The sequence below is a fragment of the Ranitomeya imitator genome, chromosome 1 (genome assembly GCF_032444005.1).
Source record: "Ranitomeya imitator isolate aRanImi1 chromosome 1, aRanImi1.pri, whole genome shotgun sequence".
Classification (NCBI taxonomy): Eukaryota; Metazoa; Chordata; class Amphibia; order Anura; family Dendrobatidae; genus Ranitomeya; species Ranitomeya imitator.
This window is the reverse complement of record NC_091282.1, coordinates 1,053,333,873-1,053,357,131: the sequence shown is the minus strand read 5'-3', so window position 1 is coordinate 1,053,357,131 and position 23,259 is coordinate 1,053,333,873. Positions and strand designations below refer to the sequence as shown.

General features: G+C 40.7%; 1 protein-coding gene across 1 annotated transcript; it reads right to left on the bottom strand.

Annotated features, from left to right (window-relative positions):
- Positions 1–285: 285 nt before the first annotated feature.
- Positions 286–17,616, bottom strand: TDO2 (tryptophan 2,3-dioxygenase). The gene is made up of 12 exons (XM_069745759.1): positions 17,546–17,616; positions 17,350–17,455; positions 17,093–17,183; positions 15,051–15,121; positions 13,763–13,890; positions 13,105–13,291; positions 12,812–12,919; positions 12,058–12,169; positions 11,200–11,257; positions 11,035–11,114; positions 6,004–6,094; positions 286–1,144 (listed from the first exon to the last, which is right to left on the bottom strand). The coding sequence occupies exons 1-12, from the start codon at positions 17,578–17,580 to the stop codon at positions 991–993; spliced, it is 1,221 nt and encodes a 406-aa protein (XP_069601860.1). The 5' UTR covers positions 17,581–17,616; the 3' UTR covers positions 286–990.
- Between the last annotated feature and the right edge of the window lie 5,643 nt (positions 17,617–23,259).

Sequence of the window (23,259 nt, the reverse complement as noted above, 5' to 3'; positions counted from 1 at the left end):
TTTTTCACCAGTTCATTTGACTCAGGTTTTTTTTTTCCCGATTTTCTGTACATTAAATGGTAAAGTGAATGGTGTAATTTAAAACTACCATTTGTTCTGCAAAAAAAACAAGTCCTGCATATGTCGATAGCAAAAATTAAAGTCTTGGCTCTTGCAAGAAGAAGAGGGGAAAAAAAACCACAGCACATACTGGTTCTGTTAGGAAGAGGTTAAACAATAAAATATTTGAATATTAATGGATGCTGGTCCGGTTATATAAATCAACAAACATTTTACACAGATTATGTAGTTTTCTTAATGTTTTATTATGAAATCCATAACATTATAGTTGCATATTTGGGTCACTTTTATATTTACAATGAATGATGTCATTTTTCTATATTCATTTGTCCATGTTTATTACACAACCTTTACTATCTACAAAATAAACAATAGTATACAGAGAAGTTTACACATACAGTGGAGGTAAATGCTTAAATACATTATGGTATATAGATGTTTATAATACTTTTAACCATGTACAGAATTTTCTTTAAATATTATTTTTGTTAAATTATTGTATATTTTAAACTTTGATAACAAAACATATACCGTATTACATTATGATATCACCAAAATTGTGACTTTGTACTGTAAGGTTAGGGCTACAACTGCACTTCTTGTAGTAAGTTTTTTTTTTTCCATAGAATAATGCAAACCTCAGTGAGTAATATTAAGACATTTTGAGCAATTTTCATAATATTCTTTGGTGGAAAAAACAGCAACTAGTTTCTAATAATCGCTCAAAAATCCCAATTAAGGGAAAGTATTAGTAACATGCTTGACTGGACAAGAAATTTTTAAGCTGCTAAATGCATTTCTATGGACAGCAATTTCATATTTTTTTTTAATGGATACGATAAAGTGCAGATGTAGTCCTAGCCTAATTACTCATCACAACTTCCCTTTAAAGTACTACAAAAGTGATGGCAATAGTGGCAAAAACAAGTCTTAATCTGAGTCATCACTGCTGAAATACGAGCTGTCACAACATTCTGCAGTGTACAGGAATTTGTGGATGCTTGGGTTCAGTCGAGGTACCCAGTGTCTTGGCACTAAAAATGTTGAGAGGTTGAACAGGTCTACGAAAACTTTGTATCTGTCACTGTGGAAGAAAGAGACATTACTGGTTATACTCATTTCTGGTGGTTTCAGCACTATGGTTTTTGGGTTAAAGCAAACCTTTCACTTGCTAAAAAAAATTCAGTTAAGTACATGTAAAATTCAATGAATTGCCCTGATTCTGACACTCTTCTCAGATTTGTACTGTGTCATTCCAGCCCAGAGACATTCACATATGATGCTTTTGGAGCACAGTATCTGAAATCTCTTCTCGGAGTCCAACTGGACATTTCTTCAGAGTTTTCTCTGGGTGATGAGCTTTCATCTCTCACTTACTGCCATTCTCAGCTCTGCTGCACCTAACACTCATTTTTAGATCGGCTACCTAGCTGGATTGGCAGCGCCTGGGAGGGAGAGGTGAAAAAAATACACACTTCCAGTGAAGACTCTAAAGAAAAGCTCAGATAGTCTGCAGGCGGAGATTTCACATAGAACGCTCCAAAAACAGCAGATCTCAATATCTCTGCAATGGAGTGAGCTAGAGCAAAATAGAAAAAAGCAGCAGAATTAGGGGAGCGTATGTTTTTTTTTTTTTAGAAGGTACGTGTTTTTTTTTATCATTCACAAACTGTCCTCTCGTACCTCAGTGAGGCATACAGATTATATCAGTGAATTGAGCAACTATGGACATCACATAATTACCAATCAAACGATCCACAGAGTAATCTCCTAACAGTGTATATGCCACATACTGTTAGAATTTGGAATTATGCAGTCCCTGCTGAAATGTACGGAATATATAGATCACTGCACACGTACAAGGAAATTGGATGCTTTCAAGTGAAAATTTATTTATAGTGGTTCAAGCGACTGGTAAATTTTGACGTTTCGGCCAATACATAGCCTTGGTCACAACGTCGGTCCAAGGAATGGCGAGTCCATATACTACAGACACAGTGGTGTCTGAGGTAAAAGAAAGGAGCTCCGACGTGCAGTGTGGCCCTCTGAGTTGCGCCTTGCGTATAGGCAATGTGCGGAGATCCTGACACAGCCGTGTCTAGGAGGGTGCTGGCGCTGGCGAAGGGGTTCCCAAAAGGATCCGGTGCTGACACACCCGTGTCCTGAGCTCAGGACACGGGTGTGTCAGCACCGGATCCTTTTGGGAACCCCTTCGCCAGCGCCAGCACCCTCCTAGACACGGCTGTGTCAGGATCTCCGCACATTGCCTATACGCAAGGCGCAACTCAGAGGGCCACACTGCACGTCGGAGCTCCTTTCTTTTACCTCAGACACCACTGTGTCTGTAGTATATGGACTCGCCATTCCTTGGACCGACGTTGTGACCAAGGCTATGTATTGGCCGAAACGTCAAAATTTACCAGTCGCTTGAACCACTATAAATAAATTTTCACTTGAAAGCATCCAATTTCCTTGTACGTGTGCAGTGATCTATATATTCCGTGACTTTGGAACTTTTGGTTCCCTTCACTAGCACCGTCACCTTCACCTCAGTTGAGTGCTAGCCATTATAAACTCTTGGACCTGCTGAAATGTATGCCTTGCCCAGAAAAACGATTTAAGCACCTTCTAAAATAGTTTGTTTCAAGGACTTTGCTTAAATTGATTTACCCTCTTCATAAAGAATCTAAACCAACTTCTACAATGTGGCATATTTACCAATCCTGCCTCATTTATGGACTAGACGGTGTTAAATGTAACAGGTTTCTCAAAGTGGGTCAAGAAGCTGTTTGATAAAGCTGGTACTTCTTTGTAGTCTAGTATGGTACAGAATAGTCTCTGCTTTTAACACCATCTATTAATTGGCTTCATTTTAGAACACAATTTTACATATTAAGCCTCACACATTTTCTGCAAAGTAACACCCCTAATGTAAGGCTCAAAGTGTCCAAAATACATAACAAGATGCAAATAATAGAATAATTCTGATGCATTTAAATTCAAGGTTTATTAGGAGTAAGAATAAAAATGTAATAAACCTAAGTGTTACTCTCCCTGCTCCAGCAATGACTGTCCCCTACTGCTCGCCTTGCCTGACAAGTGACATCACAACTACAGGACACTTGACCACTGTAGCCAATCACTAGGCTCAACAGGGATGCCGATCATGAAGGCACGAACAGTAATTAGCTGCAACAGTCGCGTGCACTGTAGTCAATATTTCAGGTTTGCAACTTGTCATCAAAAGCCAAAGCAGGGAAAGAAAGGTGAGTAATTGTTGTGTTTATTATTTTCACCTAGAAGTCCTGTAGGAATAAATAAGTTGTTAACCCCTCAATGTATCAGTCTGGACTCGGTGCATGTCCTGACAGTCTGTGTTTGCAAAATCTTGCTGGCATGTGTAGTTTTCCAACAGCCGGAGTACCACAGGTTAGAAACCACTGATCTAGGCAATTCTATGTGAGCTGTGCACAGAAGCCGCACTTATCTCTTCTATTCTGGATTCCACGCTGACAGCTCCTAAAGGTAGTGCAGCTATGGGAATGAAGAACTAAGGCACAATGAATGTGAAAGAGAATGTTTTCATCCACTGAAGCAAATGCATAGGGTAAACAAGTAAGCATTGCTTACATAAGACTGGACTGTATTCGAATAGGGGCATTTACGTGAAGTTCTTTTAACCGCTAAGGGCACCCACTGAACAGTCATCTTAGCTGGCCTTTGGTCTACTGCAGTGTTCCCCAAGTCCGGTCCTCAAGAGCCACCAACAGGTCATGTTTTCAGGATTTCCTTACTATTGCACAGGTGATTGAATTATTGCCTGTGCAGGTGATGCAATTATCACCTGGGCCATACTAAGGGTACCGTCACACAGTGCCATTTCGATCGCTACGACGGTACGATTCGTGATGTTCCAGCGATATCGTTATGATATCGCTGTGTCTGACACGCAGCAGCGATCAGGGATCCTGCTGAGAATCGTACGTCGTAGCAGATCGTTTGGAACTTTCTTTCGTCGCTGGATCTCCCGCTGTCATCGCTAGATCGGTGTGTGTGACACCGATCTAGCGATGCGTTCGCTTGTAACCAGGGTAAACATCGGGTTACTAAGCGCAGGACCGCACTTAGTAACCCGATGTTTACCCTGGTTACCAGCGTAAATGTAAAAAAAACAAAAATAGCACATACTTACATTCCGGTGTCCGTCAGGTCCCTTGCCGTCTGCTTCCCGCACTCACTGACTGCCAGCCGTAAAGTGAAAGCAGAGCACAGCGGTGACGTCATCGCTGGGCTGTGCTTTCACTTTACGGCTGGCAGTCAGTGAGTGCGGGAAGCAGACGGCAAGGGACAGACACCGGAATGTAAGTATGTGCTGTTTGTTTGTTTTTACGCTGGTAACCAGGGTAAACATCGGGTTACTAAGCGCTGTCCTGCGCTTAGTAACCCGATGTTTACCCGGGGACCTCGGCATCGTTGGTCGCTGGAGAGCTGTCTGTGTGACAGCTCTCCAGCGACCACACTACGATTTACCTACGATCACGGCCAGGTCGTATCGCTGGTCGTGATCGTAAGTAAATCGTATAGTGTGATGGTACCCTAAGGAAATATTGAAAACATGACCTATTAGTGGCTCTTGAGGACCGGACTTGGGGAACACTGGTCTACTGCATACTTGTGCAGCGTCCAACCCGCAGCAGCCACATGTTACAGTATAATGGATGGGAATTCAATAAATCCCATGCACACTATGCGTCCACAGATGCCCGTGGAGACAGGCATGCGACGCATATCTGCAGATTCTCTCCCATAGAGACATTTCACCCATAGAATGTATTGGACGTGGTGAATCCACATGGTTCAGTGAGCACATGCGAATTCACCTCCGTTCATTAGCCGTTAGTGCTTTGGACACGGCGAAAAAGCGCTGCCTCCAAAGCGCTGCCACTTCTGTATCATCTGCAAATACCCTAAGGGTGCTTTCATGCTGCATTTTGCCACCTGTTTGTTGGTTCCTTCCAACAAAGTGAATGTGTGCTCTGTTGTGCATAATTTTCGAGCGTCTATGCCTATTAGAGATCGCCACCCAGATGCAGTCTACTACATTTTGTGGGGGGTTCAGTTGTAAGCCCCAACGGGATCAACGAACTGGTATCAAAACGCAGTGTGAAGAAGGAACCCTTAGCGTGTATACTGGTGTGAGGAGAAGCCACGCTGTGCTCCTCTGGAAAACTTAAATATACAAATTGGCTCTGGAGAGAGGAAGAGGACATGAACTCTAGTGCCGCCTATTGGAAGTAACAATCCTAAAATTCAATGTCGACTCTTTAAGGCTAGGTTCACGCTTTAATAGGTTAATGCTAACGGACTGCGTTGCACAGCGAAAATGTCGCAATTAACGCCATGCAATGGGTCCGTTAGCGCACCAATTGACAGCAATGTCATTTTTTGCTGTAGCGCATCGCTAATGCATGCCATTTTCGGCACGCGCTAGCGATGTGCCGTTCTTTTGTGACGGACCTCGGACGCTGCAAGCAGCGTCCGAGGTCCGTCCCTCGCGCAGATCAGGGATCTGCGCTAGCGGGGACGCCGAATGCAGACCCTAAACAAACATTGCATTAGCGCAATCCGCTAGCACTATGCGCTTAACGGATTGCCCTAACGCAATGTGAACCTAGCCTAAGAGCCTTGCTTCTGATCCATTTTACTTTGATTAGCCTTGGCGGTACAGATTAGAGAAGAGGCATTTGCAGACATTGGCTATCTTGACATTCTGCTCTACTATTGCAAATTCTCCTCTGAGGGTTATACAGACGTTATTTGTGTGGAGTTGTCCTAGTACACAGTGTTGAGTTTTATAATTTTAGCACCATCATTGCTCACAATTATAAAGCTTAGAAATCCTTTCCATCTTTCATTTCTGCATTTTCCAATTAATTACCTTACCTCACAGTTGACCGCAAGTAATGATAGCCAGATGAACCACCAGTTCCAGCTTTGCTGCCAATCATTCTGTGCACCATGCAAACATGATTATCTGTTAAAACATCAAATTCAAAGATTACTTATTCTCCACCACCTACTCAGCTGTTTAGATTCAAACAATATTATTGCTTTCCCCAAGGATAAAGAACTTGATTACTAAAACCACTCTTGGACATTTTTTAGTTCTATAACCTATTCCCTTGACCTCTATGATCTATCGGTCTGGGAGGTTTTCTGTCTCAAAATGGACCCACCAAGACCTCATTTTTCACCAGTTCCACTACTAAAACTATATGACGTACAAATAGCACAGCATGATATAATTCTGCTCTGACATAAGAACGATCGTACAAATCTGAGAGACCTGACTTTGAAAGATGGATCGTAGAATTTCATCACCAATGCCCCAAACACTTGATATTGAGGGCTATAACAACTTCCAGTCTTCTGATCTCCCACTTAGTAGACACTTCAATCTCTTCTATGGGTCAGAATCTGAGACTATATTTTATGTAAGTGAAATTTCACAATCACTTAGTCTGTCACATTGTGTCCAGACACAACAGTTTCCTAATAAGTCACAATAATGAAATATTTGAAACCAGACCACTGCTGGAAACTATGGAACTTTTCAACATAAGTGGTGGCATTGTGCAACTCTAGCTCCTTTTCGGTAATAAATTATGTCACCAAAAAATTGAGCCTTTAGACATTTCTCTATTGCCAAAACCCTTACAAAAATTAGTTTTATCATATCACATCTGTTACTGAATCACTAATCCCACTTAGTGTAGTCAGAAGATGCAACTGAATATGACTGAAATTTCAACCATCCTTGAAAGGCCAATGGCTGCACAATTGGGATAATAAATTGGCTATTTGTTCACTGACTGGACATAGTTTCACCTATGTGTTAAGCTGCAGCATTTGGTCACACTCTAGTAGGACCTTCCACTGGACTGCTATGTATAAAAAACTGGGAATTTCAATGCATTAAATGCATGTTATATTAAATCTTTTTCAACAAACCTATGTCAGGCTGCTCATCTTCTCCATGCTGTCCACAGGTGATACTGCGCATACAACATAGCAGGTTCACCTTAAAGGGACTCTGTCAGCACAGAATGACTTCTCAAACTAAGTCCCGCTGTTTGGTGCTTCATGGCGGGGACAATCATTTATAAACACTAGCGATGAGCGAGTGTACTCATTGCTTGGGTTTTCCTGAGCACGCTCGGGTGACCTCTGAGTATTTATGACTGCTCGGAGATTTAGTTTTTATCGCGGTAGCTGAATGATTTACAGCTACTAGCCAGGCTGAGTACATGTGGGGGTTGCCTGGTTGCAAGGGAATCCCCACATGTACTCAGCCTAGCTAGTAGCTGTAAATCATTCAGATGCCGCAATGAAAACTAAATCTCCTAGCAGTCATAAATACTTGGAGGTCACCCGAGCAACGAGTACACTCGCTCATCACAAGTGGAGATAGTTGGAAGCCAAGCAGGTGGGAAGGTGTATATAAGTGACCACACCATGATGCTCCGAGCGCCTGTACTTGGTTTGAACAGTCATTCTATGCTGATGTCTTTTTAACCTTCCTGTTTCAATACCTTGGACTCATTAGCTTTCTGCCTGCCTTAACTCTTTCTTTATCCTCCCAACTTCTTCAATCGATATCGACCTCTTTCTTATTTCCTATCAGGTTCTGTTGACAAGTGATAACAGTACAGACAATACTTACACAGCTTTGTAAGTTTTAAACCGCCCTGGACTCTTAAAGCATTGTTCACTAACTTTCTGTGCTATCTTTATCATAAGTTGGGTTGGCCATATTTCGAGACTTTTTTTTCTTTACTTAAATTCATCTATTTTGGGCTAATAATCATCTTTGGAGTCAGGATTCATCACAAATGTGCGGTTTGGCTGTCATAGTCTTTCCATTACCCTGTGCATTCAGTTTGTGGCAATAATCAGGTGAGAGCGGCTCAGATAAAGTCTGAAAATAAACAAAATTTCCTGTTCGACTGTCAGAACGAGCTTACAGATGGATTCTCAGATGAAGAGGTCACCACTTTCTAGTTACTGCAGCTTTCCTCACACAGTGACCAGCACTTTTGTCCATACAATGGCTGGAGGTGGAGGAGCGTGTGATCCACAAAGAATTGAACAAAAAAAAGGCCTCTATCTAAAAAACAGCAATGAATGAAAATCAAAGCAAAACTGGCTAAGTTGCCCTTAATAATGAATCACAGCAAAGCTTTTCATTTTTCAAGAGCCAAATTTAAAATGTGTAAATATAGTGTAGCAGAAAGATGGCAGCATTGAAGCAAGGAAAGCTTTGAAATTTGGAAGAACGAGGTCCGCTGTGACAGTAGAGCAAAGCTTTCAGAATAAATTTGGTAAGTGGGCTTCACGATGAAACCATATTTCGCATTGTGTGATGCAATTTTAAACTACTGGGTGTTTATCATAGGAAAATCCGGGCCTCCCAACGCCTTTGGAAGTCACAATGAGCAGGATTCGAGCATATACGAGCGAACTGTACTTTTGCACCATCCTTTTTGAATCACCCTATAAATCTTTTTAAAAAATTCTTCTTTCCCCACTTAATTTACTTCTCTCATGCACTGATTATTCACATAAAAAAAAAATCAAAGGTGTCTAATAATCTATCTTCAGTGAAGGAACAAATTACACCAGAAACGTACAAAAATCTGTGGAGAGTGCTGTGGGTAAAAGAAGAAGACTGGAGTCACACTACGGTATAAAAAAATCAGTCTGATGTTGACTCAGAATAGTAGGACGAGCGTCATGCGATTACAATGCGATTTTTCTCACCTGGCATCTGTATGACATCCGTATGCAATGCGTTTTTAACATTTTACATACCTTAATAGCTGTAATTTAAAGCTAGTTTTCAACTAATAAAGCAATGTTATATATAGATATAGATACATTGTCAAATATAGAGACATAGATATGGGATAGATAGAGATAGCTAGATAGCCATTTGATATTTAATAAGCTCTCTCGAGCTTATCCAGCTCCTTTTAAAAGTAAATGTAAACAAAAATGGTGTTGGGTCCCCGCCCCTATTTTTAATAACCAGCTATGGGGAAACAGACAGCTGTGAGCTGGTCTTATTAGTCCGGGAAGAGGATAATCTCCATATAGCTTCCCAGCCTATTAATATCAGCTCATAGCTGTTTGCTTAGACTTTACTGGTTTTTAAAAAGGGGGGACCCTAAAAAGATGATGTGGAGTCCTCCCTATTTTTAATAACCAGCAAATGCTAAGCAGACAGCTGTGAGCTGATATTAATAGGGTGGGATGTTTATGTTTGCTGTCATAATGTGCTGCTGCAGTGCAGTATAGTGCAACCTCCACCAAGTGGTGCTGGTGAGGGAAGATAGGTTGCACAGACAGCATAGCAAGGTGCAACACTGAGCAGCAGCACAGGTGCCACAAAAGAGTAGTCAGACAAGACGAATCCAAAACTGTCAGGAGCCAATGTACCAAAAGATAACAGCAAAACACGTAGTCAGGGACAAGCAAGAAGTCAGAGCCTAGAACGTGGTAACCAAAATGTGAGACGTAAGACGAAGTTGGGGTACAAGCCAGAGTTGAAGCCAGTCGGGGAGCATGGTATCAGAGGCAGAAAACAAGGGGAGAAGTCCAGAGATCAGGTCGAGTCATACATGAGTACATGCAGTCAGAGGCATAAGGATCACTAAGGTATACGAGTCAGGGGCTCAAGCCAGGAAGCATGAACTATAGCTGACACTGGCCTGCAGGCTGCAGAGGACTGAAATAACCCAGCCAGCTCCAAAATGAGGCAGAGGGGATTAACTCCAGCATGACCAGTCCAGAGACAAGACAGTTGAAAGCAAACTCAGGACTGGATCATGACAGATGTGTAATGTCCGCTGACATCAAGCCCTGTGATTAGTAATGGAGAGACGTCTATCAGACACCCCCATTAGTAACCTCAAAGTCAAAAGAAAGAAACACATACAAAATCCTTTATTTGTAAAAAGCACTCCCTGATAAATTCCCTCTTATACCCATTTATTACCAGAAAAAAGTAATCCACGCGGTTCGCTGACTTCCATATAGAGGTCCCACATGTCTTCTTCGTCCAGTGTATGGAGCCCCGTTCAGAGTGTGTGTGTGTGTTTCTTTTGACTGTGGCGTTAGTAATGGGGATGTCTGATAGACACCTCTCTGTTACTAACTCCTGGGCTTGATGTCAGTGGACATTATACAGCTGACTTCAACCCCAATACCATTACCCCTATTGCTAATGCATCAGGGCAATCAGGAGCAGCCGAGACTAAGTGCTAGAATTGGCGCATCTATTGGATGCTCCAATTCAGGGGCGACTGAGGTCTGGTTCTATTAGGCTAGGAAGGGGCATATCCATGCACCATGCCAGCCTTTTAATATCAGCTGTTTGCTTAGCCTTTTCTGGTTATTAAAAATAGGGGTACCCCATGCAATTTTTTTCATTTATTTTATTTATTAGCTAAATACAAGTACTGTCCAAATACTGATATGTGATTGTGACCTAACAGAGAAAATGCTACAACTTCTAATAAAGAGGTAAAAAAGTAAAAAAATGCAGGATGCCTGTTGTATGATGGCCAGAACTTGTGCTATACATCATGTACACACACACAACAGCTTATTCTGAAAATTCATCTGAAACAGTACGTATGCTGTTACCATTGTTATCACCTGGTGTGTACTCAATATCCAAAATATCCTATGTATTATTTCCTAATTCTCCCATGTTCTCTATCAGTTTAAGCTTTAGGTAAAAATTTCTATTAAATACCCAAACAAGTAAAAAAAAATGATTTTTTTCACATAGGTTATTTGGGAAAAACTAATGTCTAATGGCGCTGTGACAGCTACAATATATGTTTATATGACATGCCAACATCAATATGGTTACGATTAAAGAATGAAAGTTCTACATTTAATACTTACATCTCCATTTGGTCATCAAAATATCAATGTCCATTAGGTAAGTTAAGAGCTGAAATGGGACCTGGAATCGTGGTTCCTCTCTTCAAAATAAACACAAGATTAGTATTGGACCATTGTTTCAAATTAGATGTGAATATACTAAGAATTGATCTGCTGTGACTGTACCTGTAGAAATATATCATTAAAGCCCCTTTTAATGCTTTATATGACAATCTTCTTTCTCCTATAATACATAAAAATATAATTACTGGATGTTATATTATTGCAGAGCTAATGCACAATACGCCTGTATCTATCACAGCTACTGTACATGGTGTTGTAGTAATATGTTTGCTGTAAAAAAAGACAATTTTCCAATAAAGGCCTAATGTCTTTGGTAGAAATCACATCCAAACTTTTGCGTTGAGGAATCCCAAAAGATTACCACCCTTCTTAGCAGCACTTGCAGTCAGAAAGCGAGATCTCTTGATTTTGACTAAGGCCGTGTTCCCACGTAGCATAAAAACGGCATTTTTTTCCAATGGGTTTTTTAATGCAGAAAATCTGCTATGTTTAATTATCCAAGCAAAATAGATGGGATTTCATGAAAACTGATGCTCATTGTTTGTCTGATAATGCTGTTTAACTATGCAATTTTTAATGTGTTTTTTATCTGCATGTTTCTATGGGAAGCCTGAAATGCTGCCATGTAAGGTTGAAGAAAACCACTCGACATGCTGGGACCTCCTGTCCGACATTTCTCACCCAATTCCTACTGTAGTTGGGTACTTTATATCAATGATTCTTAAACTATGAGGTGCCCCCTAGTTGTTGGCGAGGCGTAGCTAGGGAGGCACTTTTTATAGAAGTCATCGTATGCTGCTCCGTTCTCTCCGTGACTGCAGCAAGAGGGAATTCTGCCAATTTATAAGGACCCTTAATAAGGGGAAGCCTGGAGGGTCACTTTAAAGTGTTTTTAAACAACTTGACTGAATCCTTAGCTAATTAGAATTCTTTCCTTATATGATCAGATAGTGCTTTTACCTTTACTAAGCAGATGTTCGTGTCGTTTCTCATCAAACAATGCTGTAAAGACTTCTTTTTGTTTTTGAAGCTCTGCCAGGTGTTCCTCCTTGTCCTCTGAGTCTGGTTTGGCCTAGTAAAAGTTACCAAATATATTGTTGAAAATCTATTTCTTATTTATGTCTAGACTCTCTTCCTTCATCTGATGAATAAAACATCTTAAAGGGTTTATCCAGGACTTTGTTTAAAAAAAAAAACAGGCTGATAGTTGCTAAGTACCTGCCTGCACATAGCAGTTATTAACCGCTCCTGCCGGTGATTCAGCTGCTCAACATCAACAGAACAGCTCTTCTATTATTGGCTGCTCTGTCGATAGGGTGAGACTGCTGACCTTATGCTGATTGACAGTCCGTAGTCTGTAAGGCAGCTGGGTGGTGGCTGTCAATCAGCATTACATCAGCAGTCACACCCCATTGACACTGCTTTTCCATCGTGACAACAGCACAAGCAGTTGAATCACCGGTAGGAGCGGTCTTTGACCCCTCTGTGTTGGCAGAGATCAACACTGGGCACAACCAGCTGGTAGCTGATAGTTTTTAAGCCCATAGTAAAAAATATAAGTTTTGGATAAACCCTTTAAGCCCTCTTTTACTCTTGTCACCAAATTATATATATATTGTAATCAAATTATCTACTTAGTATTATTTTTTAAGAAAGAGATTTGAAGAGTTACTAGCATGGAGGATTACCCATATTCATTGTTCAGAATGTTTACCATTGCCTGTTTGAGCTCCTCCTCTAATCCTTGAAATATATTGATCTGTAGATTTCCCCAAAAATTAAAGCCAACTTCTTCCAAACCAGGTGTGCGTTCCAACCATGCCTTAAAAAAACAAAACACTAGTATTCAAGATTTTTGATAACTGTTTAAAAAAAAAAGTTCAAACATTCTGTAATTTGGTAGAAAAAGTAGAAAATTATTATAAAAGCAGTTGAGATCATTAAATATATCTATTATGGACTTTCTATACACTTTATGTATACTGTAGATCGCATTTCTTAGTTTACCTCTACGAGGCCCAGAAGAGTAGGTTCTTCTTCAGATCTAAGTAGTACTTCATTCTCTTTTCCCTTGAAATTGTCACGGTAATGGCGTCTGTTGTAAGGAACTCTCAAACTTTCTGGGACACCAATTTTGTTTTCAAGAACTCGAAACTGCATGCTCTGAAATCCAGATGCAGATGCCAAGTATTCCCTTTAGAAACAAAACAACATACGCAATATTATTTCCGTGTATAAATTCTAACCATCACTTTAGAATTCCTAAGGGTGTTACACTAAATATCTGATTTTCAAAGTGTTGTATTTGCTCCACCCTTATGTTCATGAGATGTTTCCCTGATGGTGCGAGGAAACCCCATGACCAGTTTTTGTGGCTGGAGAAAGTGACCTATTTCTCCTATGAAATTGCTGCATTACATTGTATTTCAATTGGCCCTTTATATTTTACACTGGAAAGGTGCTTCACGTAGTTCATTACCACCCGGGTCTCATGCAGAGGTTTCCCCTATAGTAGCCACTGTTCCTCTAGAGTTTACACCAGTATATTATATGCCAAGTTAGTTATGGATTTCAATGACTTAATTCTTTGGTGCTCCCTACTATGAGTTTATCGCGTTGTTTTGGCTTGAGTCATTTTACAAGCTACAGCTATGTAAGCTCATACCTGAAATCAAAGAAATCCATTGGGGTCATTGTTTCTAGAACTGAGAATTGTTCAACCAGTAGTTTAAGAATCATGGAAATGCGATGGATGCGAGTCACAACTTTCAGCATATTTCTTTCATCTCTTACCTGCAAACAAAAATGATACATGAATTAAAATGTCATTTTTTATTGTTACTGGTACAGTTAGGTCCATATATATTTGGACAGAGACAAACAAACAGCAACTGAAAACCACCATAGTGAAGGCCTGGCAGAGCATCAAAAAGGAGGAAACACAACGTCTGGCGATGTCCATGAGTTCAAGACTTCAGGCAGTCATTGCCAACAAAGGGTTTTCAACCAAGTACTAAAAATGAACATTTTATTTACAATTATTGAATCTGTCCAATTACTTTTGGTCCCTTTAAAAACAGGGTGGCAAATGTTAAGGAGCTGAAACTCCTAAACCCTTCATCCAATTTTAATGTGGATACCCTCAAATAAAAGCTGAAAGTCTGAACTTCAACTACATGTGAATTGTTTTGTTTAAAATTCATTGTGGTAATGTCTCTAACCAAAATTAGAAAAATATTGTCTCTGTCCAAATATATATGGACCTAACTGTATATATGTTGCGCCATTAATTCCCTATGAAGCTGACATTCAATATGCTTAGTTTTTCTTAGCTGCTCCATAGAGTATGAATGGACAGCAGTTGGGTATCCCACCAGCTTCTTTATTTTGTAACAACAATAAAAGTTGCCTATCCAGATTAATAATCTGCCGGTTGGTGCAGGACCCGATGATCAGATTAGTTATAACTTGTTTTCACTGGCCAACCCCTTTAGGACACCAGTGCTACATATCAACAGTACCTAAACCGTGCGCTATTGTGCTATTCACAGTATTTATAGAGAATTAAGAGGAGCCCGATTTGGCTTTCTATATCTTAAAATTCTAAATTTACACAAATTGGTTCTCAATCAAAATCACAATCGTGTAACTGGAAACATTTCTTTGGGTTCAGTAACACCAACTAATATTTCAGTGATATTGGGTAAATTTAGTGTTGGAAGCACAAAGGATAACTAGTGAAGTAATGTCATTTTGGGAGGATCACAGTATCAACCAACAGAAGGTGGTCTTCATTGACAAGGGTAGGAATCATTGCTTGAAACTGTCCTGATGGATACACTGTGTAGGTATCTCTGCCCACAAATCTGCCGAGAATCGTCTGTGTGTTGGCCCCTCATCAAGCTGCAGAAACAAATCATTTTAACAAGAATTATAAAAAAGCATCAACTTACATGTCCGTTCTGGAAGATTTCTCTGACAGAATCCAGTTCCCATAGTATTTGCTTAAACCAAAGTTCATATGCTACAGCAAAAAAAAAAAATATTTTATAGTTTGCAATTTTTACATGCAGTGTTTAATAGCACAAAAACCAGTAACATGAATAGTTATAGTTCTAGAATACTTTATGTAGGTACAGTTACTCATCATACTTTGTAGCAGTTAAATGGTTATTTCCATCTTGTGCTTTCATGGCGTGTGCATTGGATATGCCATAAATGTATAGTAGATGCTGGAGCCACTTTTACTGTATATCGAGAATGAGACCCCGCGATTATTGCATCAGGGGAGACATGGTTGGAATTTCCTTACAAATCAATAGGAATTCTAGCTACTTGTCCACTGACAGTGTTGCATGTCTAGGGCTCTTTCTCAAGATAAATGCATAATGTATAACCAATAGCTATGGGGTTATTTCTACATCACATCTCACGGGTGTCAATATAGAAATGCTTCCTTAAAGGGAATCTATTACCACATTTGACCTATCTAAACTATTAATATGGACATAAAGGCTATATATAGAATGATGAAAACAGTCCTCCCTGTGTGTCTCATATTAGCTGTGTAGCTGCTGAGAAATCCTCTTTTATCACTATATGTAAATGACCTTTTCCGGGCTGTAGGGAGGACACTATCTGGAAGAGAATTCTGCCTCCAGAGCTTATTTTATATGAAAGTGAGTTACCAGTGAGATATGTAATGGTCGCTCTCTGCTTTCCTGATCTCACTGCAGGGCTGTGTGTGGTTATACCTGACACATGTGCAGGTTCCTCTCAGCTTCCAGCTCATAGGCAGACAGGGTTGCAATACAGCAGAGGTGAGAGAAAAGCAAAAAATATGTTTGCAAAGACAAATTTCTCCTGTTCTGTGTTGGTTACTTGTCTCACTGGGAACGCCTCCTTCATGTATAACAAGCTCTGGAGGCAGAGTTATCTCCAGGCCCATCCTCCCCATAGCCATGATGATTTCTCAGCAACAAGGCATCTGATATCTGACACACAAGGAGGACTGTTTTCAGCATTCTGCAGCCTGTATGCCCATATTAATAGTTTAGATAGATCAAATGTGGTGACAGATTCCCTTTAAATTAAGAATTTTGAAAAATGAAAGACTTGTTCAGGAGGTGAAAGAAGCAGATTTCTCTGATATTACATATTACAAAGTTGCTTTGTTCATGTGTACTATTGATTTATTAAATACAAATTAAAACGAGGGTTACTCTTTAAATGGGTTATCTCATCTTAGGCATTTATTATGAAATTAAAGGATATACCATAAAGTTCTGATACTGATCTGAGAGCCCACTAGGAGACTTCTCCTTCAATATCTCTCCTATTGTATAAATATAATATACTAGATTGTGGCCCGATTCTAACGCACCGGGTATTCTAGAATATGCATGTCTCCGTAGTATATGGACAATGATGATTCCAGAATTCGTGGCAGACTGTGCCCATCGCTGATTGGTTGAGGCAACCTTTATGACATCATCGTCGCCATGGCAATCATTATGACATCATCGTCGCTGTGCCCGTTGCTGATTGGTCGAGGCAACCTTTATGACATCATCATCGACATGGCAACCATTATGACATCATCGTCACTGTGCCCGTCGCTGATTGGTCGAGGCCTGGTGGCCTCGACCAATCAGAGAGGCGGGATTTCCAGGACAGACAGACAGACAGAAAGACAGACAGACAGACAGAAAGACAGACAGACAGACAGAAAGACAGACAGACGGAAAAACCCTTAGACAATTATATATATAGATATATTATATATATTATATTATAATATTATATTATAAATGTGGCCGCTTATTTATTGAACTTTTGGGCGATTGCGGCCACTGTGAATTGGTGGAGAATGACGTACAATCTCCATTGTTTTGATAGTAGACGAGTCCAGAGATGAAACCTGTACATATCATGGATTCATGCCATAATCTAAGGATATACCATAAATGTTTGTATAGCTGAGTTTTCCACATACCTTGATGAGTGACAATGAAAAGATGTTCATCATGGATTTTATTTCCCATTTTTTCACTCTGTAGTTCTTGAGCCTCCAACACTTTAGAAAGCTTAAAGAAGCAAAAAAATAAATATTGGTATTAGTTCATTAATTATGATTGATAAAATTAATAATATATTTAGGTAAACTATTTTGTTGTCTTAATGCAGCCATAAAAGTGCATCCTTACAAATGTCTGTTTTATAGTAAACTAAAATATATACGGCATAATTTACTTGCAAATAGTCCCCATATAGCAGTCCTCCTCTGCTGGCTTTATTTATTCCTTCTTGTGAGTCGTCTCCATTTTTATCTCCCAGAGAGAGTTTGCTGAAAGTGTGCCTTTAAAGAGATTACAAATCAGAGTTACTTACAGTGTTATTAGAAGTTTTTTTACAATCTCAGAATATTGTTTAGTGACAATGTACTTACGCATGCCTCGTCCCCATAAATGGGCAGCCACTCATGGTTTATGTTATGTGTTCTCCAATGTCCAATAAACTGGAGCATCTCTAACTCCCATTAGTATTTATACCTTCTGCTCGTGTACTCTTACCCAATCACTCAACTGTTCTCTCTCTCGGCCCATGCAATGTCACTAATTATTAATCAATGACCAAAGTATCTATGTCACTGTCTGTTTACTCAAATTTAAGGAGAAAGGGACAACTCTGGAGGTGGAGCTCTCAACACATCTATGATAACGACATGCCACCAGCATGACACGTCTTGTAGAATAGTTAGTCCTTTTGGATCTTTATATTAGGTACTTCAAAACTAAGCTATAGAACTGATGTAACCCTTCAGTATAAGTGATTTATTTGTCCTTGTTTTAAGCAGTTTTTACAAGAGCAATGATTGATTCACTAAAAAAGATCAAAGAGGGCCTGGATGCCTTTCTTGAAAAATATAATGCTATAAGTTATGGGAACTGAATTCTGTCATCAGACATTGATCCAGAGAACCAGTGTGATTGCAGCATTAGGAGCCTTGAAGGAATTTTTCCCATAATATGGAGCATTTGACATCTACCTCAAGGAAGGTTGCCATCCTCTGGATCAACATTTTAGGTTGAAAGGGGCTTATTTCTACCTTCTACCTTAAAAACTGAAACTATAGTAGAGATGAGAGGGCAGTAGTACTGGGATAAAGTTAGCAGAGCTTGGAAGTAGAAGCTCAATGCTGGACTCTGGTAAATCCCTTTATGACCTTAGACGCATCCATACGTCCAGGTCGGTAGGTTCTTACTAACCTTGGACACATGGATACGTCCAGGCGATTTTGCACAGAGGCTATGTGTTGGCAAATACTACCGTGTGTTCAGCTGATATGACAACTGACATACGGCACTCACTGCCAGCAGTGGTGCCCATTAGTGATGAACGAATATATTTGGTACTCGAGATTTCACGAGCACACTCAGGTGTCTTCCGAGTATTTGTAAGTACTCGGAAATTTAGTTTTCAGCGCCGCAGCTGAATGATTTAAATCTGTTAGCCTGCATAAGTACATGTGGGGGTTGCCTGGTTGCTAGGGAATCCCCACATGTACTTATGCTGGCTAAAAGATGTAAATCATTCAGCTGCGGTGCTGAAAACTAAATCTCCGAGTACTTACAAATACTCGGAGGACACCCGAGTGTGCTTGGGAAATCTCGAGTACCGAGTATATTCGCTCATCACTAGTGCCCACACAGATTAACTCTCTATATGTTACAATCGATAGTGATCACAGCATTTAGAAGGCAGTGGATGGGAGGTCCCTCTGCCCTCTGATTGCCGCCCCAACATCGTCATCCCATGGGGGTCCGATTGTTGCCGTGGTGAACCAATGTCTTCATGATGGCATCTGGATAAACAGGCTCTAGCAAGCTTGATAGATCATGCTCAGTGCATGATCTAACAAGTTTGTGTGAGAGCAGACTGATAGTTCTAATGCAAGGGTGGGCAATTAATTTTCCCAAGGGGCCACATGAGAGACATTAACTGTTGTGGAGGGCCGAACCAATAGGCTGAAATTAATTGTGCACAATATTAAAATCAGTATATTAATTTTAATTATGTTATTGATAATTATATTAACCCTTTAATGACCGCCAATACGCCTTTTAACGGCGACAGTTAAGGGTAAATATTCCTCAGTGCCGCTTTTTAACGGCGCTGAGAAATAAATGTATAACGCCCCCAGCATCGGAATTTCTCTGGGGTCTCTGATACTGGGGGCAGCTGAGACCCCAGAGAACATGAGCTTGTTGCAATAGCTGTTATTAATGGAAAAACAAGTGACCGCAGAAAATTTTCTCCTTTGATGTGATCCCTGATCCCTGCCAGTACCTTCGGTGTCCCTGCATCCCTCCGTGAAGTCCCCCGGCCGGCGGCATCTTCATCCTGGAAGAAAATGGCGGGCACATGTGCAATATGCCCTTCGAGATCTGGTGTCTGGCACCCGGCTAACAATAGCAAATTTTTCCTTTTGGTTCATTTTGATCAATGTGGTAGACCCTAACACAGTGATCAAAATAAAAAAAAAATAGCAAATCAAACTCCCCTTTATCACTCTCTTAGTTAGGTAAAAATAATACAATACAAAAATGTATTTCTATTTTTCCGTTAGGGTTGGGGCTAGGGTTAGTGTTGGGCTAGGCTTAGGGTTGGACTAAAGTTAAGGTTGTGCTAAAATTAGACTTGGCTAAAGTTAGGGTTGGGCTAGGTTTAGGATTGTGGTTATGGTTGGGATTACGGTTAGTGTTGGGATTAGGGTTAGCGGTGTGTTGCAGTTAGGGTTGGAGTTAGAATTTGGAAGGGTTCCACTGTTTAAGTACATCAGGGGGTCTCCAAACGTGACATGGCGACAACGTTGATTCCAGCGAACTTTGCGTTCAAAAAGTCAAACGGTGCTCTCTCTCATTCTGAGCCCTGTCATGCGCCCAAATAGTGGCTTTCCCCACATACAGGCCATTGGCGTTCTGAGGAGAAATTGCACAACAAATTTTGTGGTTCATTTTCTCCTTATACCCTTATAAAAATAAAAAAAATTGGTTCCAAATAAAACATTTTTGTGAAAAAAGTAAAATGTTCATTTTTTCCTTCCACATTACTTTAGTTCTCGTGAAGCACCAGAAAGCTTAATAAACTTCTTGAATGTGGTTTTGCGCACCTTGAGGGGTGCAATTTTTAGAATGGTGTCACATTTGGGTATTTTCTGCTATATTGACCAACCAAATTCACTTGAAATGTGAGGTGGTCCCTAAAAAAATGGTTTCGTAAATTTTGTTGGAAAAATTAGAAAACTGGTCAACTTTTAACCCTTATAATGTCCTAGCAAAAAAAAATGTATGTTTCAAAAATTGTGCTGATGTAAAGCAAACATTTGGGAAATGTAATTTATTAACTATTTTGTGTGACAACACTCTCTGATTTAAGTGTACAAAAATGTAAAGTATGGAAATTGCAAAATTTTCTAAGTTGTTGACAAATTTCCGTTTTTTCATAAATAAATGCAAGTTACATCGACAAAATTTTACCACTAACATGAAGCACAATATGTCATGATAAAACATTCTCAGAATCAGTGGGATCCGTTGAAGTGTTCCAGAGCTACAACTTCATAAAATGAAAGTGGTCAGAGTTGTAACAATTGGCTTGGTCATTAAGTACCAAATTGGCTCTGTTACTAAGGGGTTAATAATAATTGTATCACTTAATATTGAGCAGAATTAAGTATCCTGAAATCTCCCTATATATCGTTTGAACTCGAAAACAGCCCCTTCTATATGTCATATGTGCCCCCCAAAACCCCCTATATACCACAAGAAGCCCCACACAGCCTCATTATATACAGCATGAGACCCACACAGTCTCCCTATATTCAGCAAGAGCCCCACACAACCTCCCTATATACAGCATGAGCCCCACACAGCCTCCTCATAAACAGCACGAGCCCCACACAGCCTCCCCATAAACAGCAAGAGCCCCACAAAGCCTCTCTATGTACTGTATGAGCCCCACACAGCCTCCCCATATACTGCATGAGCCCTGCACAGCCTCCCCGTATAATGCATGGGCTCCACACAGCCTCCCTGTATACTGCATGGGCTCCACACAGCCTCCCCGTATCCTGCATGAGCCCCACACAGCCTCCCTATATACTGCTTGAGTCCCACACAGCCTCCCCATGTCCAGCATAAGAGCTCTACAGCCTACCCATGTCCAGCACGAGCCTCATAGCCTCTGTTGTGGATTCTGTTTTTGGGCTCCCTCTGGTGGTTACAGATGGTACTGGGTGACTTGTGTTCTCTGCGGTCTCTGGTGTCCACCTGTTCTATCAGGATATGGGAGTTTCCTATTTAACCTGGCTTTCTTGTCATTTCCTCGCCGGCTATCAATGTAATCAGTGTGTCTTGTTACCTCTGCTTCCCGCTTCTGTATTCTTCAGGACAAGCTAAGTTTTTGATTTTCCTGTTCCACGTTTTGCTTAATTTTTGTCTTAGTCCAGCTTGCAGATATGTGATTCCTTTTTGCTGGTTGCTCTAGTGGGCTGATATTACTCCTCATGTTCCATGAGTTGGAACATGAGTTCAAGTAATTTCAGGATGGTTTTTTGTAGGGTTTTTCGCTGACCGCGCAGTTCACTTTTGTATCCTCTGCTATCTAGTTTTAGCGGGCCTCATTTTGCTGAATCTGTTTTCATAACTACGTATGTGCTTTCCTCTCATTTCACCGTCATTACATGTGGGGGGCTGCTATTTCTGTGGGGTGTTTCTCTGGAGGCAAGAGAGGTCTGTGTTTCTTCTAATAGGGAAAGTTAGTTCTTCGGCTGGCGCGAGACGTCTAGGAATCATCGTAGGCACGTTCCCCGGCTACAGCTAGTTGTGTGTTGAGGTTCAGGATCGCGGTCAGCTCAGTTTCCATCACCCTAGAGCTTGTTTTGTTTTTTGTGCTTGTCCTTTTGTGATCCCCTGCCATTGGGATCATGAAAGTATAGCCGGCCAAAAAGTGGTAATCGTATTGGCTGAAGTAGGAGGAAAAGTAGTCTGAGGAAGTTTTTTTTTTTTTCCCCTCAGAGTTTGCTGCATAGCCTTAATTGCAGCCTGGCTGCGTCTTACCTCCTCTTAATCCTTGAATGGCTCTGACCTCAGCTGTTTATCATGGACGTCCAGAGTTTGGCTTCCAGCCTGAATAATCTTGCTGCTAAGGTTCAAAATATACAAGATTTTGTTGTACATGCTCCTATGTCTGAACCTAGAATTCTTATCCCAGAGTTTTTTTCTGGAGATAGATCTAGTTTTCTGAATTTTAGGAACAATTGCAAGTTGTTTCTTTCTTTGAAATCTCGCTCTTCTGGAGACCCTGCTCAGCAAGTCAAGATTGTTATATCTTTCCTGCGGGGTGACCCTCAGAATTGGGCATTTGCATTGGCACCAGGGGATCCTGCGTTGCTCAATGTGGATGCGTTTTTTCTGGCATTGGGTTTGCTCTATGAGGAACCTAACCTAGAGATTCAGGCTGAAAAAGCTTTATTGGCTCTCTCTCAGGGGCAAGATGAAGCAGAAATATATTGTCAGAAATTTCGGAAATGGTCGGTGCTTACTCAGTGGAATGAGTGCGCCCTGGCTGCAAGATTCAGAGATGGCCTTTCTGAGGCCATTAAAGATGTCATGGTGGGGTTCCCTGCGCCTACAGGTCTGAATGAGTCTATGACTATGGCTATTCAGATTGATCGGCGTTTACGGGAGCGCAAACCTGTGCACCATTTGGCAGTGTCTTCTAAACAGGCACCTGAGACAATGCAATGTGATAGAATTCAGTCCAGAAGTGAACGGCAAAACTATAGGCGGAAAAATGGGTTGTGTTTTTATTGTGATGATTCAGCTCATGTTATATCAGCATGCTCTAAACGCACAAAAAAGGTTGATAAGTCTGTTGCCATTAGTACTTTACAGTCTAAGTTCATTCTGTCTGTGACTCTGATTTGTTCATTATCAGCCATTTCCGTCGTTGCCTATGTGGATTCAGGCGCTGCCCTGAGTCTTATGGATTGGTCATTTGCCAACCGCTGTGGGTTTAGTCTGGAGCCTCTGGAAGTCCCTATTCCTTTGAAAGGAATTGACTCTACACCTTTGGCTATGAATAAACCTCACTACTGGA